The sequence below is a fragment of the Pelodiscus sinensis genome, chromosome 3, assembly GCF_049634645.1.
Source record: "Pelodiscus sinensis isolate JC-2024 chromosome 3, ASM4963464v1, whole genome shotgun sequence".
Lineage (NCBI taxonomy): Eukaryota > Metazoa > Chordata > Testudines > Trionychidae > Pelodiscus > Pelodiscus sinensis.
In genome coordinates, this window is record NC_134713.1 from 111,638,313 (window position 1) to 111,657,640 (window position 19,328).

The following is a 19,328-nucleotide window of genomic DNA, read 5'->3' on the forward strand; positions in this document are numbered from 1 at the left end:
GGTGATATTATGGTGAACTCTCAAGTTTTGCCTTGATCCCTGAACTGTAAATCATTTCATCATGCACAGTATTACCCGCTTAAAACATTTTTTTTCAAACCTCACTTGGCTTCATGAAACGAGTGATGTTTAGCCGCCCCCCGACTACTCCCCCCCCAAAAAAAGGTTAAGTCTGAACTATTGTTTGAGTGGAATGGCCACTCAAAAACCAGAATTTTTTATATGTAGATACTCCCAGGATTTGTCTTAATTGTGAATTGCTTCTATTCTGCTAGATTCTGTTTTCAGTTGTCATATGTTTTTCAGCAGCATTTGTTTTATAAGCAGCTTTTTCCCACTTTTGTTACACAGTACGATAGTAATCATTTGCTTCTGTGTAAAGGTACACTATGTTATGCATGGAAAAGCAGTAATTACTTACCTATTTGTCAAATATACTCCTGTTTAAAATCTCTCTAATTACTCTCTACTGTATGAAATATCTTCATTACTTGCTAATACTTTGTACAGTTAGTAGTAGTTTTAGAGCAGACTAAACAAAAACAGTTTATCCCCAATTATACTATTATACTACTCGGGCAGATGACCATTTTGCGGGGCCCAGGGCAGCCCAATTTCGCGGGGCCCCCCTTTGCCACGGCGCATGCGCAGGGCTTCTTGATACTATCCGCCCCTGATACTACTATTTTCAGAGGGTTGCAGCCTTACTATAAAATCAGTGCAGAACTGACATAGAGGGTCAGATTATGAATATGGATTCCCATTTTTACATGCACAATGAATTACGCCTACAGTTTTGTGCTCATAAGGAAAAAGTGTGACTATCATGAATGTAAAGTTGTGCCTACAGAAACAGAGGCCTTATTTGGATTAAGGATGTGAAAGGTTAACCAGTTAACTGGTCAGCATTACCCTTAATACTTACTGATTCTGGAACTGGTGGTGCCTGGAGCAGCTTCCCACCCAACATTGGGCAGGGAGCTAATCCAGCCCTGCCAGGGGCTGCAGACAGGGCCCATTTCAGCCCAGCTGCAGCACAGGGGGAGGGTACTCTGGTCTTGCTGGGCTGGAGCAGCCACCCCTTAATTGGTTAATTAGTTAAACTTCACATTTAACCGGTTAACCAATTACATAGTATTTTACATCCCTGATTTGGATGGGAAAGAAGGTTCACAAAGCATCATGCTGGGAGCTAATCTGAAGTATAAATGGAGAGTCAGGTACAGACAGTCGTCCTCATTATATGCAAGCAAGAGTAGAGTCCACCATCTTGGGCATTTTTTTCTACTGATTGGGTTTTTAAGATGTTTGTTTTGCACTTAAACTCATACAACTTGGAAGTCAATTTTAGTTGTCAATTTTTTTTAGAGGGTGAGTCTTTTGTAAGGGGACCATTGGGAGATGGGAAATTTGTTACTATTAAGGATACTTCTTTACAATCTGGCCCAAAGTATTGTATATTCAACAAAAATATTGTTGAGTTCTTCCGTTGCTTGTCAAAAATGTGGCTGATATTTATACATTAATAATTTGTCTCTTCATCAGTTCTCCTCTCAGACAGAGTCAGATTCTCTATATACCTTACTCATGTGACTAATCATGTTGGCTTCAGTGGAACAACTCTTGTAAGATTAGAACCATGTGAGCAAGATTAGAACCACATGCTAAATGGTCTGCCATCCCAGTTATTTAATCCATTGGAGATTTGAGGTCATGAGATTACATATAGGAGTTGACTTATTTTATGTGTGAAATGTCAATCTTTTATTTGCACCTTACTTAGCTAATAGAATTACCAGCTTGCCTCCTAATATATACTTTACAATCTTAAAGTATTTGTTATCGTGTAAAAAAATCCACATTTTGCAATATTTCGGTTTTCTCAGTATCTGTTAAATATGAATGCTTACATAAGGGTTCCCTCTAATAGAAGGTTTGTGGACTTTTAGAGCTTCCAATTCTATTGAAAAATTATGGTTAGACATCTACCATTCTGCACCAGTTTTAGTTGTTTGCCATTTACTAACATCTACTCCTGAAGAACTAAGTAACGCAATAGGATTCAAGTTTCAGTCAAAAGTTAAGTTGTACCTTAAGTACAAGTGACCATGACTTGATCAATTTATAATATCCAAAAAGAGCAAAGTAAGGCCAGTAATAGATATACCTAGTACTTTAAAAGGGCCAGTTTCACAGAGCTCAGTGTGTTTGAGCTATTTTAGCCTGGAAGAATAATTTAATTAACAAAAATTAGATAATTGGGAGTTTTTTAAAAACACTTTACTAGATGCCCAAAAGACTACAGTTGAGGAACAAGGTTATATTGGTTTAAAAACTGACCTGGTTAAATAGGGGGACATAGACATCTATAAAAAGTAATATATAGAGAGAAAGAAGAAGAGGGACATTAAAGGCAATTAATATATAAATTAGAAGGTAGAAACTGTAGATGATTTATAAGGGAAGCAAAAAGAGAAATCCAAGGCCAGCAGGCATTTAAAAATCTTCAGGTTTTAAAATCCAGATAAATGCATCTAAGGGTATGTCTAGACTACAACCCTCTGTCACCAGAGGGATGTAAATTAGATATACCAAAATTGCTAATGAAGTGGGGATTTAAATATCCCGCACTTCATTAGAATAAAAATGGCTGCTGCTTTTTGCCGATGCGGCACTTTGCCGGCAAAAAGCAGCAGTCTAAACTGGGATCAGTCAACAAGGAAAGCCTTTTCCGACCGATCCCTTATGCCTTGTGCATATACCCAGTGGCCCCAAAATATGAGCCAGCAAGCCACTGACAGCCAGCCCTCCACCGCTCCCCAGGAGCAACCTGCTAGCTCCCAGGAGCCTGCCAGGGCCCAGAGAAGGTGGGCACCTCCTGGTCCAGGGTGGAGATCATGAACCTTATTCAGGTTTGGGGGGGGAAGCCCCCAACGTCCATGATCTCTGCACTAGATGGAGGAATGCGGCCGTCTGTGGCAGGATAGCTGCCAACTTGGCCACCAAAGGCCACATGCGAATCCAGGAGCAGGTTTGCATGTCAATCAAATTGGTCCGACGACACCCCCAATCCTGAGCCCTGAGCTTCCTCTCCCCCTTCTTCCCCTTGCTTCCCCCTTCTAGCTTCCTCCTCCCAGGTTTCCCCCTCCCCTCTCCCATCCTCTCTTCTCCTCTCTCCGGCCTCCTTTCCCCAATCTCACCAGTTTCATTCCCCCCCCCCCCCCCCGTTTTGTTAAATAATGAGAGTTTGTGTTCATGAAAATACATGTATTTTATTTGACATTAGGAAGGTGGGTTAGGGAGGGGTAAGTGGAAGGACGTGAGGGGGGAATGAGGCACAAGCCCTCAGTGGGGCAGACCAGGGAGGCTCTTAGTGCTCCTCAGGCTGGAAGCACTCCTGCAGGGCCTCCTGGATACTGACAGCCCCCCGATGGTCCTCCTGGATGGCAGCCTGCAGAAAGTGCAGCCACGCTTGCAGCAACACATGCAAGAGAAGCACCAGAGGACAGCTCTGGCTCCGTGTTGCAGAGTGCTTTGGTGTCCCGAGTGAGGGCAATCAGAGCATGCAGAGACAAAATGTTTTGCTTTCCCTCATTGAGGTAGACAAGTAAGCAGGGAAACCTGAGAACTGGCTGTCTGGGGGGATCCCTTTAAGCACAGACCTCAGATAGCCTCAGGCAGCAGCCCTACACAGTATGTCCTGACCTGGTGCCCTGCTGGAACTGGTTCCGCCAACCTTAAATGTGATTCAGAGTCCACTCGGTGTGGATGCGCTATTTCGAAATAGCAAAATGCTATTGTGCCAATACTTTTAAAATTTAAACAGGATAACCATATTACTGTAAGTCACAGGCAAGATAATGGAGTTGCCAATATGGGACTTAATAAAGAATTAAATGAAAGTACTGTAATGAATGCCAGTCAGTAAGGGTTTATGGAATATGGATCCTGTCAAACCACTTGATGTCTTTTTTTAATTAGATTACAAATTTGGTTGATAAAGGCAATGCAGTTGATTTAATATACTTGGACCTTTGTGAGGCAGTTGACATGGTGCCATGCAACATTTGATTAAAAAATTAGAGGTGATATAAAATTAACATGGAACACATTCAGTGTAATTGTAAACATGGAATCGTCATCAAGCATGTGTGTTTTTAGAGGGGTCCTACAGGGACTGGCTCTTGGTTGTACTCTATTTAACATTTTATCAGTGATCTGAAAGAAAGCACAAAATCATCACTGATAAAGTTTGCAGATGACATGAAAATTGGGGGAGTGGTAAGTAATGATGATAAGAAAGATCACTGATTCAGAGCAGCCTAAATCACTTGGTAAACTTGGCAAAAGCAAATAAATATGTGCTTTTATATGGTCAAATGTAAGTGAGTAGGTCTAGAAACAAAGAGCGTAGGCCAGTGGTCCCCAACCATTTGGAGCTGCCAGGCGCCAGGGGACGGGGCCATTCGCCCGCCGGGAGATAGAGGGCGGGGACACTCGTGCGCCCAGGGTCGGGGCCGTGCATATGCCACACCCCCATGAGCCATGTGCCTCGGGCCAGCAACCCCATGCGCCGCATGGCCACAGCCAGGGCCGCCCATTCGCCACAAGCCTGGGGCCGGAGCCCTCCAGAGCTGCGCGCCTAGGGCCAGCACCCCCCCATAGCTGCGCACCTAGAGCCAGCACCCCCCCATAGCTGCGCACCTAGAGCCAGCACCCCCCATAGCTGCACGGGGAGACCAATTCGCCATGTGCCCAGGGCCGGCGCCCCCCATAGCCGTGCGCCTGGGGATGGGGAGGCCAATTTGCCACGTGCCTGAGGCCAGGGCGGCCAATTCACCGTGCACCCGGGGCCAGCACTCCCCGTGTGCCCGGGGCTTGTGCTGCTTATGCACAGTGCGCCTGGGGCCGGCACTGCGCATGCGCCACGCGCCCAGGGTGGGGTCAGCCCCGAGCCCTTGGCGGGTGCCCACAAATGGCACCGTGTTGGGAACTACTGGCGTAGGCCATACATTCAGGATGGGGAACTACATTTTGAGAAGCAATGGCTCTGAAAATAATTTGGGGGATGTGGTGGATTGTCCGTTGCATCTTGGGCTGCTAGTGTGATGCCAAGGCTGAAAGGACTTATGTGACCTTTGGGTGCATAAACAGGGACATTTTGAGTAGAAGCAGAAAGATTATTTTGGCATTGGGACAACCACTGCTAGAATACGGTATCCAGTTCTGGTGTCCGCAATTCAAGAAGAGAGGAGAGCCACAAGAATGATTAAAGGATCGGAAGATATGCCTTATAATGATAAGCTAAATAGATTTCAACTCAATGAGTTTAACAAAGAGAATACTAAATGTGACTTTATTTCAATCTATAAGTACTTACCTGGGGAACAAATATTTAATAATGGACTGTTCAGTGAAGTAGAGAATGACATAATATGATCCAATGGCTGGAAGCTGAAGCTAAACTAATTCAGATAGTAACAATAAAGCATAAATTCTTAATGGTGAGGATATTTAACCATTGGAACAAATTACCTATAGTTGTGGTGGAGTCTGCATTGCTGGACATTTTGAAATCAGGATTGGATTTTTTTTTCTATATGGTACATTATTTAAAAATTATTGTTCTGAGGTCTGTGTTTACACAGGCTGTCAGACTACATGATCACAGTGCTTCCTTCTGGCCTTGGAATGAATCTAGGAATCTAAACCTTTAGGGGATGTACCCAGCCTTCGTCTGATGAAAATTGTACTTCACCAGCATTCAGATAAATGAGGTTACGTAGGGAACATTTTCTGCAGCTGTAGAAATGCAGCCATGTCTGAAAAGAAGGAGCTGTTTAATAGTGTATAGTGACATCATATAGTAGTTAAGGGAAACAAGTGAAAAGCAATGAATCCAGCGAAAACTAGAGGAGGGATTTTAGATTGGTAAAATGTTATACAAGCTGGGATTTAACTAATAGACCAGCTCAAACTTCCTTACTATTGCAATTGGATCTTTAATGAAACAAGTGGCCAGCCCTGTCATCATCCTTTTACAAATAATAATGGTTTTTGTCCAAGTGCAGGGAGTTTCTTACCGCCCTGATAGTTTTCAGGTAGTGTGCCTTGGGTGTTAGTTCTCACTCCTGCTCTGTTTTTGTCTCTTCTTCTCACTCAGGATTTATCCGGTTCCATTGATGACCTGCCCACTGGAACTGAAGCAACACTGAGTTCAGCAGTTAGTGCCTCAGGTTCTACAAGCAGCCAGGGAGAGCAGAGTAACCCTGCACAGTCACCTTTCTCCCCTCATGCTTCCCCACATCTCTCTGGCATCCCAGGAGGTCCATCGCCTTCCCCTGTAGGCTCACCTGTTGGAAGCAACCAATCAAGATCAGGTCCAATTTCTCCTGCAAGTATTCCAGGTAAATTTGTTTTTAAAACAATAAATGAGTAGAAATATGATGTTTTATGTAATTTAAAAAATAATTACTCCTGTGGTCTGCGTATTTAAAATTCATTCAGGTTATGGAAATCTTGCATTTGTTTGGCCTTGTACAGTTAAAATTAGGGATGTGAATGGGTATCCTGTTAACCATTAACCAGGAGCAGGCCCCCACTCATGGCCCCTCATGGGTGGAGGGCTGCTCCAGCCCCATGGGGCTTCTAGCTCCAAACCCACATGGGCTAGGAGTCAGCAGCCTCCTGGGGCTGGGGCGGGGGAGGGGGATCGTGGAAGCAGCATCAGGGAGTGCGAGGGCTGCCAGTTCCTTTTCCGTGCAGGCTCGCAGGTCGGCCAGAAGCAGCACCCCCCTGTGAGGCCTAAAGCCAGCAGCTCCCGCTCATTCCTCCCGTGCTGCCACTTCCAGCTACATATGATGCTGCCAACTCTCATCCCAGGGTCGGAAGCAGTTGGACTGGGGTAGCCCCTGCCTATGGTGCAGGGACTGCACCAGCCCGCCTTCCCCCTGCCCAGCCCCATTTAATCAGTTAACCAGTTAAACTTACTGTTTAACCAGATAACTAAACAAGCAGTATTTTACATCCCTAGTTAAAATGCACATTTATCAGAAATGGGTTCAAACCAAAACTTTAGATCAAATCCCCCTGAACCCTTCGATTCTTCTGGTCTAGATCCAAAATTGTGCTTATTGCTATTTATCATTATATAATGGACAGATCAAAACCTCTGGTCCAAATTTGAGGGAAGAACAGTTGAGAGCTTTTCATTTGGGGTAATCCTTGGATCAATCTCTGAAAAGCTTCACACTTTTTGAATAATTATGGGGCCCTTTTAAATTCTACATTAATTCTACATTCTGGCTGTGTCTAGACTGGCAAGTTTTTCCACAAAATCAGATGATTTTGTGGAAAAACTTGCCAGCTGTCTACACTGGCCGCTTGAATTTCTGGAAAAGCACTGACGATCTCATGTAAGATCGTCGGTGATTTTCCGGAAATACTATGCTGCTCCCATTTGGGCATAAGTCTTTTTCCGAAAGACTTTTGTGCAAAAGGGCCAATGTAAACAGCACAGTAGTGTTTTCTGCAAAAAAGCCCCGATTGCGAAAATGGCGATTGGGGCTTTTTTGCGGAAAACTGCGTCTAGATTGGCCACGGACGCTTTTCCGCAAAAAGTGCTTTTGCGGAAAAGCATCCTGCCAATCTAGACGTGCTTTTCCGAAAATGCTTTTAACGGAAAAGTTTTCCGTTAAAAGCATTTTCGGAAAATCATGCCAGTGTAGACGTAGCCTCTGAGTTTTTGTTGTCTTTGGTACCTGAAGTTGTATAGGGTACCATAAACACTGGAAGGGAATATAATCCATAACCTGTATTTTGAATGCATAGTTTGTGACATTAATGAAAACTAATAAAGATAGTATTTTCCACCCTGCAGCTGGAGAGAACAAAAAGTCACTAGAACTCCATCCCACCAGTAATAATGAAATGTTTACCACTCATTCTCTAATGCCACTTGGCATGTGGTACAAGGTAGTTCATGCAGACTGAGACATGCATGAAGATATCTTAAACTGCCCAGAGGAAAAAATATGTGTATCTAGATACATTCTAAACTCTTCGCCATCAGTCTAGCATGGTAGAGGTAGGCTGAAAATGTACACTGAATTTTATATGTTGCAATGAGGGCCCAACTCAAATGGCATTGCTCAAAGCCCCAAGTTTGTCTGAAAGAACCCAGCATGAAAATATGAGAAGTCAGTTCATTATATTTGGTGCACATTCAGACAGTTGTGTCCAGCTAAATAAATGCGTGTTTTGTTTACATAATTAATTTTGACCAGGAAGTGGACATAGTTTTGAACATCATGCATCCTGTTCTATAGAATGATATGCCATTGCTGGAAGTGCCATCTTTGCAAATTAGCATTTTTAGGGATGACACAAAAATAAGATAGGCTTCCTGCTGGCCTAAGCAGCCTCCAGAATCAAGTTTTTCTAGCTCTTTTGGTAGATAATGAGCTTTCAGGCATAAACTAGAGCAGTTGCTGTCTTCCTGAATCTACAGACGGCTGCAGTGCCTTTGCTGCTGTTTATACCTTCCCAAGCAACAGCTACAAAATGAAATTAACAAGAGGATGCAACACTACCACCTGCCCCGGGAGCTGAGATCTTCATCAGCAGTGCCTGTCTGACCATACATGCACAACCCCCTCTTCTCCCACCCACCCCCCACTTTGCACCAAGAGCAGGATGTATATATAGTGTGGTGTGGCCCAACTGCCCCCCATCTTTGGTCTGGGGCGGAATTCACAACAGAGCCCACATCTCTTTTTCTTATCCTAACTTATCACTGCTAGATTTTATATGTTGCAGTGAGGGCAACATATACAATGTTTTACCTCTCAGTTTGTAACTTTCTGCTTCTTGACTTTCCCAACTGGGATTTTTTTTTCCTCTCGCCAATATCCCCAGACCTTCTGAGTTTAAGAGGTATGTTTCCTGCTGGATCACCTTCCCTGTAGTAGATGGGCAGCCATATTACTTAGGAGAAGGACACATATCCCCCAAAAGTATGCTCACTGCCACAGCCTCATAGCCAGGGCCTGAAAAGGCTAGGACATTTTGTTGTGACTTCTTATGGGGAAATCATTAAGTCCAGCGCTGGATCTTGCCCCAGGTACTTTCTCCTGCAGCTCTCTCACTCTGCTGGATCATCCACAACCCTTATTCACCACGCCCCTCTAAAAGAAGATCTTGTTCCTATTCTGACGAAATGGGCTTCCTCATAACCTTGTGAGACACCACTACCAGAATGCCATCCAATGTGAGGTCAGGTGCCTTGACATTCTTGGAGAGGGGACATAGCTCTAGCACCCATTAGAGTACCTCTGGTATTAGAGCTAAGCGAAGGTCTAAAGACGCTAACTGGCCAGACCTACAGACCGAGACACAAGACCTTGAAAAAGAGTGCCAGTCATCTCAAGCAGACCAACTTTGACTCTTATGACATGGATAGCACTACCAATGCTGATGGCCATTTCAGGACCAAACAAGTCCTCGGCACCAAGCACGCCTTCTGCTCGCTGCTCAGAAAAATGCTCTCCCTTGGACCAATACACACACTGGTGCCAGTGATGCCTCTCTCTCTCTGCCCCAAGAGTCCAGATACCCAAAAACCAGTGGGAGCTTGAAAGTTAAGGGCCGAGACTCAGTCTCCCAGTTACAGTGCTGAGATAATGGTGGAGAGGGTAACGGATAGTTTCTTCAGTTCGCCATGGGGACTCATCACTACTCTTCAGACTGTTGACAGCCCCCTGTGTGTTCTCCAGAGTCCTCACAGTAGTCACTGCCTAGCTACGTAAAGAAGGCATCATCATCTTTCCATACTTAGATGATTGTCTTCTCAAAAGCCTATCCGAAATCAATCCCTTGGAATGACAATGTAAACTTGGAGAAATCTACACTGACTTATGTGCAACACCTGGCATTTATCAGGGCACAATTAGATGCCATGCGAGTTAGAATTTTCCTCCCTCTTCCTCCCAGTTCACAGATTTTTTTACTGTCACCGATCTTGTATCCATGGTGAGAACCTGCCTCCAAATCTCAGCTGGGACATGTCTCCAGCTACTTGACCACGTGGTGGTGGTTGCATCCAAAGTAAAGTACATGTGATTATACATGCAGCATTTCCAGGTGTGGCTACATACAATCTATGTGCCTTAGACAGCAGCACAATCACCTGTCCATGCCTATAACAGTCAAGGACACTCTACTGTGGTGTGGGTAGCCCTCACAACATCTGTATTGGGGTTCCTTTCCTTCAGCCAGCACTATCCATGAGTCTAACAACTGAGGAGAGCACTCCTATAGTACAAGGCAGATGGTCCTTTACCGAATCCATCCTATGCATCAACTTCCTGGAGCTACGAGCAGCCCATGATGCCTGCTGATATTTTCTCTCTGATGGCACATACCACCATAAGAGTCATAATGGAATATGGCAGGGCAGGGCAAGGTCCAACTCTGCTTGGAGGTACTCGAGTTATAAAAAATGTTGCATACAACATGGCATTAGAATCTCAACTGTGTGCCTTTCTAAACTGCAGAACACCAATGTGGACTCACCAAGCAGGAGATTTTCCCATGATCATGAGTGGAAACTAGATACTTGAGATTTTTAACACATCTTAAGCTGATGAGGATTCTCCACCACAGACCTCTTTGCCCCACTGGAGACCTCCCACTGTACATAATCTTTTGTACGGGTAAGGTTGTGCCTTGTCCACATCCCAGATTTTTACCCCAGGTACCCTCCTCTTTCCATCTCGATCAACCTATCCACCTTCCCTGCTTCTTTCCAAAGCTGCACAGAAATCAACAAGAGGGAACATTGTACTCCCTGGATTTCAGACGAGCATTTGCTTTCTGTCTGGGACAGAAGTAAACCTTTCCAAAAATCACTATGCTTGTTCCTCTTGATGGCTGAAAGATTGAAAGGTGAAGCCATTTCTATGGGTGGGTGTTTAATCCTCTAGCTAAGACATGCTGAGTTCTTCAAGCCATATAAATGTTCTTGTCCTCTTCCACCCCACGTCTTCCATCTGTATGTAACATTGCCGATTGTCTAATATCTTCCATTCTGCCCAGCGACAATCACGATGCCTTGGGGGGGTGGGGGAAGTAATAGGGAGCTTGTCTGTATTTCTGTGACCTGTGCTGCTCAGGCTGCAGTATTTTTTAAACAAATATTCTTCAGTGTGCTCCCTCTCTTTCTTTTGTATTTTCTTTTTTGTTACTTTTCACTCCTTCCTCACCCTACCCTTGTTTGTTCTGACCTCACTTCTCTTGCCTCCTTCAGTGTCTTTCCGCACATTCTCCATGTGACATAGATTGGCTCATTCGATCATTCTCTCTCCAGCAAGTCATTGTAAAAAGAGCAGCTGTTGTGTTGCTGATAGCTATGACGGTGAAAGTCAAAATGTTGCAGGGGGGTCTTTCTGGGAAGGCCGTTAAAAGAAAGGTGTTGCTTTCCCAGGGTTTGCTGGAAGAGAAGCTTCCTTTTTCCCATCCCTCTTTTGTTGAAACAAGATCAACAACTAATGAAACATCAAAAGGGCAAACAAACAAACAGCCCATTATTAAACCTCCCAAGTGGCTGATTCCATTCCATTGCCTGTTTAAACTGTTTCTCCACCCCTCTGCAAATTTGCCATCCCATATTGCTTTCTGTCACACACTGTGAATTTCCTGGGAATGGATTGGCACAGACAGCCCTGACATTGGCACAGCCCTGAATCAGTGGGTCTTTCCTTTCTGTACTTTCTGAAAAGCTGGACTGATATTTCTTATGGTAAGTGGTACACATATCTGCTGGCTTTGTTTCCATCTATAATATACTATTAGAATATAGCACGGACAGTAACCACTGAAGGCAGAAAAGTCAAGTTGGATTTTTAAAAATGAAAAGTGCCTATTTTTCCCAGACCTATATCACTTCTCTCTCAGCTATACTGATATTACAGAGCCCATATTTTGCTCCTGAATTATTAAAAATAGGTCATTTTTAATTTCTGTATTATAAAGCATTATTTTATTTAATCAGAAATAAAGTTATCTTTAGTTTGTAGCTTTTTCCAGAATTAGATTACTATTTTAAAAATAAAATGTGATGCCCAGCACTGTGTTTAGGTCTTGGACTGTACCGAATTCAGCCTTACCCCAGTAGTGGAAGCTGACACAGCACAATATCAAAATGTGCTGCCGTTGCCAGAAGATGTAGTGGATATGATGTTAATTTCACTTTTCTTGCCTCCTGTGCCAGCCATTTCAGTTTACTAACAAAGCAAAAATGTAAATAAGCTTAACAGTTTTAGTTGTTGTTGTTGTTGTTTTAATTCTATTTCATTGGCCAAAGGCTTTCATCAGCTTTTTCTTCTCTGCGGTGTAAGCAGCAACAGTGTTTAAATATTTAGAAGGGCAAGAGCACTGTGGAGATTGCTGATAGGCCAGGAAGATGTTAACTCTTTTGTGTCTACAAGGATTTCAGGAGTTAAGCAACATTATTTTGGAAACCCTCTTCAAAGAGGTTTACTCTTTAAACACACTTAGGCATTTTTAACATTAATTCTTCATGCATTCTGGATGTTGTGTTTAGACATATCTCAGGGCCTGTTCACATAGAAATTTAGTGCATAGCAAGCTGCAGTGTAAATCTATAGCCCAGCAGTGTGCCATGTACTAAGTGGCTGTGTGGGCTCAGTTTGCTGTGTCTTCATGTGGATAAGCTGTAAGGGGAAACAGTGGGTTTTCATTTGGGTGTTGGGATTTTGTGTTTAGCAGTTCTTGGCTATGTGTCTTCATTGCAAAAAAAGTGAAGGTTGTTTATCATCAAAAAATACAGTGCTGATTTTGCCTGATTTCCTCATGGAAAAAGCTGTAGTGCCTTGTCTCCATTAAGAGGTTGTCTATACATGGGCTATGTCTACACTGCAGGCTTCTTGCGCAAAACTGTTTTGCTCAAGAGTTCTTGCGCAAAAGGTCTCGCACAAGAGTGCATCCACACTGCCATGTGCTTTTGTGCAAGAGTGTCCATGGCAGTGTAGATGCTATCTTGTGAATAAAGCTCGGATGGCCGTTTTAGCAATAGGGGTTTCTTGTGAAAGAAAACCCTGTTGCCCATCCACACTGCCTTCTTGCACAAGAGCTCTTGCGCAAGAGGGCTTATTCCTCATGGGGAGAGGAATAACTCTTGCGCAAGAAGCCCTCTGTTCCGACGCTTTCCTGTAAATTTACTTGGACAAGAACGCGTATTCAGTGTAGAGTCTTCGCAAATTTTTGCACAAGGACAGCTATAGTGTAGACATAGCCATGGAGTTATTCGGGAGTTGTTGCTTTGTTCTGGTTTAACTTGGTCCATTTTGAAAGATCTTTAATAACCACAGGTGGTCAGTATCTCATTAGTACATCCCAGCTGTACAGCCATTCTTCTACTCACAGAGTGCACTATTTGAAAGGAATGGATATTTCTTGCTATGTAATCAACACAACTTCCTGAGTTTTTACCTTAACGTCTTCCATACATGTACTGACCACGCCTGAGTTTACTTAACTTCTAAGACCTGACAGGATTACAAAACAAAGTGATAGAGGTCAGAGCTACACTCTGGGATAAGTTCGAATTAAGATACGCAACTCCCACTATGTCAGTTGCGTAGCTGGAGTTGACACCTTGATTCAAACATTGGCATCATCCCCACAGCAGGAGGTCAGTGGGAGAAATGCTCCCGTTGACTTCCCCTACTCCTTGCAAGGAGTAGAAGTACCGACACCGATGGGGGCGCCTTCAGTGTTTGATTTAGCATGTACTTACTAGAGCTGCTAAATCAAATGCCAGAAAGTCAACCTCTGGAGCATCGATTCACGGGTAAATATAGATGCGGCCGTAGCTGCAGGCAGGAAGGAGGGAAGAGTGATGGGGGTGTCTCTGAAATGTTGTGGTTGGAAATCCAGCCCAGCTTCCTAATTTGCTATACAAACTAGGTAGTGGGCAGATCAGAAGGATTCATTAGGGGAGCAAGGAAAAAGTGAGTAAGAGTTAGTCTGTCATAGGGTAAAATGAGATTTCAGAGTAAGAATCAGAGCAGGAATGGCTGTCTCTTTCAAGTCTGACAAAAATTAAAGCCTGCAAAATAAAGTATTTCTAGACGCATGGCTGAACTTCAGAAGTTGATTGGAAAAGACTTTCAAACTACACTTCAGAAAATCACAGACTTCCTTCCCCAATGAGCCAAACTCTGTGTTTCTTACTTAGGGAAAAAAGAACTTGCTTTACTACCCTCTGTTACTGATCTATTTTAAATCATTTGTTGTTTCAGCACAATTATTTCAGTGAGATGATTACTATGTGAGTTGAATTTGTGAACCTTCATTTTTTTTGCAATAACTTTACGGGTGCTAGTAGTACCATTACAAATCAAGATGAGGATAATGTCCCTTTAAAATGGACATGGTCTTCCTACCTAGACAAAGATTATTTTAACACATCCATCAGTATTTCCCTCTTGGCTTCTCCGGAGGCAAAACTCCTGCAACAGCTTGTTGCAGTAAAATGCATGCTGTTTATTGGCAAGCAGACCAGAAAAAAACAAAACAAAACACAAAATGCCATTGACATAGCCATGTTTTTAATCACTAGCAGTGCACAAACTGTCTATTCAGCAGTTTTACAGCCCAACACTGCTTGCAAGGCTGTGGATTTCTCTTACAAGTGAAATATTAGAATGTTCCACATAGCAATAGTTTTAAATCCTTTTTCCAATTATTCTTAATGGCATTTAAAACTTTATACTGCAGTCCACTTCCGTTTGAAATGGGGAAAAAGAATAGGCAATTTTAAGTACTGTAGCTCTAGAGATATGTTTTGTTATATGAAGTATTTAACCTCTCTTACACTGTACTAGATCCAGTATGGCCATTTTTCAGTGTTCACAAGCACACAGTTTATAGGGAGGTCATTCAGGAGGAAGTCAAATGCTGCCTAGCTGATTAGCAGAGCACCCACAGATAGATGTTTATTTCTATTGATGGTGTACATTTGCACAAGCCTTGGTGCACATACAAAAATATTCTGTGCTTGGATGGAAAAAATCTGCACATGAATGGAAACAATTAGAGGGAACATTGCCATTTTTAGGTTCCTATGTTGCCTGTTAAAAATCAGAGTCCTCAGTAATGATTACCATCTGAAGACTGATTGGCCAGTGTGAAATGAGTTCCGTTCTTAGGGGACAATTGTCCATGTCACAAACAAACTCTATCAGAACTGGTTCCTTGTTTGCACTCTCATCGGAGAGGTCATTTCTCGAATTGGTGTCTCCAGAACAGAGTTGAGGTACGGTGGCAAGGAAGAAGCATTAAGGAAGCTTAAACTGCTACTGTCCATGATGTCCTTTGTTGAATACAGAAAAGTTCAGATTCCAGGAGTGACCGTCCAGTACTTTTGAACATCACAAAATTAAGTTGAAAACAAAGAAACAACTAGCTAACCAGAAAATATAATTATTTAAAACACTCTCTCTTATTGCTTTTAAGTTTTCTCTGTTGTTTAACATACTATATATGGGTATGTCTACACTACCCTCCTAATTCGAAATAGGAGGGTAATGTAGGCATACCGCAATTGCAAATGAAGCCCGGGATTTGAATTTCCCGGGCTTCATTTGCATAAGCGGGGCTCCGCCATTTTTAAATCCCCGCTCGTTCGAACCCTGTGCCGCGCGGCTACACGCGGCACGAACTAGGTAGTTCGAACTAGGAAGCCTAGTTCGAACTACTTAGTTCGTGCCGCGTGTAGCCGCGCGGCACAGGGTTCGAACGAGCGGGGATTTTAAAATGGCGGAGCCCCGCTTATGCAAATGAAGCCCGGGAAATTCAAATCCCGGGCTTCATTTGCAATTGCGGTATGCCTACATTACCCTCCTATTTCGAATTAGGAGGGTAGTGTAGACATACCCAAAGTCTTTAGTGACAAGGGTATGGAAACCCAATTGAAGTCTTTGAATAAGTACTATAGTATATGCATTTTGGTTCACGTACAAAGTTCAGTATACCTACTGAAGCTACCAAAAATATGAAAATCATTCTTGTCATGTCTTGTGGTGATGCATTACATCCTGAGGTCAACCGTAGAGTGAGCACATTTTGCTTCTAATTTTAGCAGTTACTATTTGCGTCCCTTGTTTAATATGTGATGCTTGCAACCCACTCATGTCTCCGCCAAACAACACATTACAGTGACCATGCTTACTTTATGGGAAAATTAAGTTCTATTTTATAATCTTACACAAGATAATTTACCTGGCATTGCTTGGGTCCTTGTGAAGGCTCAGAGCAAGGGGTGAGGGTGCAGGACTCAGGGCAGGGGGTTGAGAAATGTGCGGATGGGGGGCTCAGGGCAGGGAGGGAAATGTGGGAGGTAAAGGAGTCTGGGTAGGGTTTTGGAAGGTATGAAGGGGCTCAGAGCAAGGTGTGGGGACGCTGAAGTCTGGGTAGGGTGTGGTGGTGCAGGAGTCAGGGCAGGGTGTGTTTGGGGGTGTAGCAATCAGGGCAGGGAATTAGGAGGTGGGGGGGGGGGCAGGACAGCCCCAAGGCCAGCCAGAGGTTAGTGGTGGTGGAGGCTGTTTGCCCAGCCCTGGACAGTGGCTCCATCCTGGGGTCAGTGGCCAGCAGGGCTCCTCCTGGTGTCTGGCATTGGGGCCGAGGGCTGTAGGGAGTGGTTTGGGCTCTGGCTTTGGGACAGGAGGGCCACTTACCCGTGGCAGATGGCCAGAAACATGTGACTGTCTCCCTGTGGTCCCCCCACGCTTGCTGCCTCCATATGGTTATTCCAGAGCATAACAGTCCCTACTATCAGACTCCCCCTCCCTTCCGTGTTATGGAAAACAGTTGGATTCCAGGCACATCCCATTGTCCTGGCACAAGCAAACTCTGACCTTGCTTTAAGTTATGATAACAGGAAGCTGCATATCAAATTTGGTGGTCCTAGCTCTTACCATTTTGGAGGAGTTTTTAAACTGACTGACAGGTAGATAGACAAACAGATGCACAAAGTTTCTAAAATATATTGTAAGATGTAGCCAAACTTTAATTCTTTCCTTTTAATTTCATGTATGGTCACGATAAGATAGGAGTGGATATTGTCTTGAATGGAAAGACTTCCTTTCCCTCCCTTGTGCTTTGCATTATTGAGTAATGATTCATGGCTTTACAGGGAAAGTTAGTCAGTTACCCCCCACTTTAACACTTAATTATTGTTGAACATACATCGTTAAGCTTTCCATAAATCTAGCTCAAAGTGTATTTTGTTGTTCTGGGGTAGAGTGGTCTCTCTGTGCTTACTTTTTCTGTAGGCTGGATATCACTATTGCTCCTCCTGGAAATGATCTAGTGTGGGGTTGCTCTGTAAGTAGCATCTTTGTCTTTGGGAAGATGTTGTATGCCCTTACTTGGAGCAAGGTATCAGAATAAAGCTTGGTGCATTAAATATAGGCAAGATAATAAAATGGGATTTGTCCAGCAAAGAAATTGATTTTGCTAAGGTGCACACCCCACCAATTTCAATCATGGCTAGGTTTTTTTTAGAAAAATGAATTTAAAACAAGAAATATCTTATTCTTCTTTGTAACAAAATTTGTGTAGACTGGCTGTTACCTTGCAGTATGTGTGTGGAGCATTGATAGTTCTGTGCAATAGTCAGATATGAAACTCAGGTATCAGACATGGTTTTTAAAAACTAAACAGACAAAAACTTTCTCTGATGGTGAGTTTTTATGTTCATTTCCTCATCCCCAGATAGCTCAAATTATTGTGATGTGTTGATTGATTACAGCAGTTAAGTTTCTTAGTAATCAGTTTCATCACTTATTCTCAATTCACATTTGCACCTTTGATTTCTCTTCCACAACACAGTGATGTGAGTTGTCGTTGACTAATGAAGAACAGAATTGGTTTCGGCATGAGACAAACGGAATGCCGACACCAATCCCAAAATGCATTAATCTTTAATAATCCACATCTGCATGTTTATAAATGATATAACCAGGGGTTGCTAATGTTGATACGTCCCCTTCTAAACAGAAACTGACAGAGAAGTTCGTATTTGCAAACTACATTAAGGGCATATGGCTGAATGTTCTGTGTGTGACCTTGCAGAAGGTACTAAATTTATGGAAGTTTAAGTTGATTAAAAATACATGAAGAATTGCTAGGCTCCAGCACTAGTCTTTTGGGTTTCCCGTTGTTGGGCAATCTTAAAAATGGCATGACAGATCCTGTCTCGAGGAAAGTCAGATTAATAAAATGCTGTTTATAATCTGCTTTACCTTCTGATGCCTTTACTCATAATGTCCTAGACATGCTTTTTCTTCCTGTTGAGCCCAAGTGTTTGTTGTGATGAGATGCTCATGTTATTCACGATGCTCTTGCAATGAAGCTTGTTACTCATGGCAGTGAGAAGGGATTAAAGTTGCAAAGTTAGGGTACATCTACACAGCAGTGTTATTTCGGAATAACTGATGATATTCCAAAATAACAAAGAGCAGGTCTACACCAGTGTTCCCTCTAAACTGCGTGGCAGCACAGCTTCAGGGGTGATGAATCAGCCCCACCCAGTCAGAGGCTCAGGACTCTGTGCAGGGAGCTGACTGGGTGGGGCTGATTAATCACCTGTGAAGCTGTGCTGCCCTGCGGCTTAGTCTACACTACAAACTTCTATTTCAAAATAATGTCGAACTGGAGGACTTCTTACTCCAACTCACGGGAACCCTCGTTTCACGAGGAGTAAGGGAAGTCGAAGGAAGAGCGTTCGTCCTTTGACTTCCTGCTGCGTAGATCGCGCCTAAAGCTGAGTTAAGCTATTTCAACTCAAGCTACGCAATTGACGTAGTTTATGTTGTGTATCTTAATTCAACATTAGCCCTGCTGTATAGATGTATCCTTAGAGTTGAGCACAGAACAGAAGACACACAGATAAACTGCTTCAGTGCTGCAGATCAGCACTGTTCCAGTTTCCACCTGCTTGCCGGAACGTGAAAGGGAATAGAAAGGAGAGATGGTGAGAAAGATTGAGAGAAGAAAGAAGGGCCTGTGGAAGTGTGGAACTAGCTTAAATTTAGCAGATGATGCCACTTCACCTATCTTTGGCCACCCCTGCTGACCCCCAAGCATAGACAAGACTATATTCTGGACAGTCTTCATCAATGGTGGGCAATCTGCAGCCCTCGGTGGTTTCACCTCCAGCCCGGGCACCTCCTATCTGCTCCCTTCCACCATACACTTCTTGCACTCTAGGGCATTGGAGCCCAGTACTTCCTTCTCCTCTCCGT

At 43.4% G+C, this 19,328-nt stretch overlaps 1 protein-coding gene across 16 annotated transcripts in view; it reads left to right on the forward strand.

The window, feature by feature from the left end:
• ARID1B (AT-rich interaction domain 1B) overlaps window positions 1–19,328 on the forward strand; it is a 449,448-nt gene that overhangs the window by 316,740 nt on the left and 113,380 nt on the right. For all 16 annotated transcript variants that reach the window (XM_075924514.1, XM_075924505.1, XM_075924502.1 and 13 more), the window contains one exon: window positions 6,164–6,407. In XM_075924514.1, coding sequence (XP_075780629.1) covers window positions 6,164–6,407 — 244 coding nt within the window. The remainder of the gene's footprint in view (window positions 1–6,163; window positions 6,408–19,328) is intronic.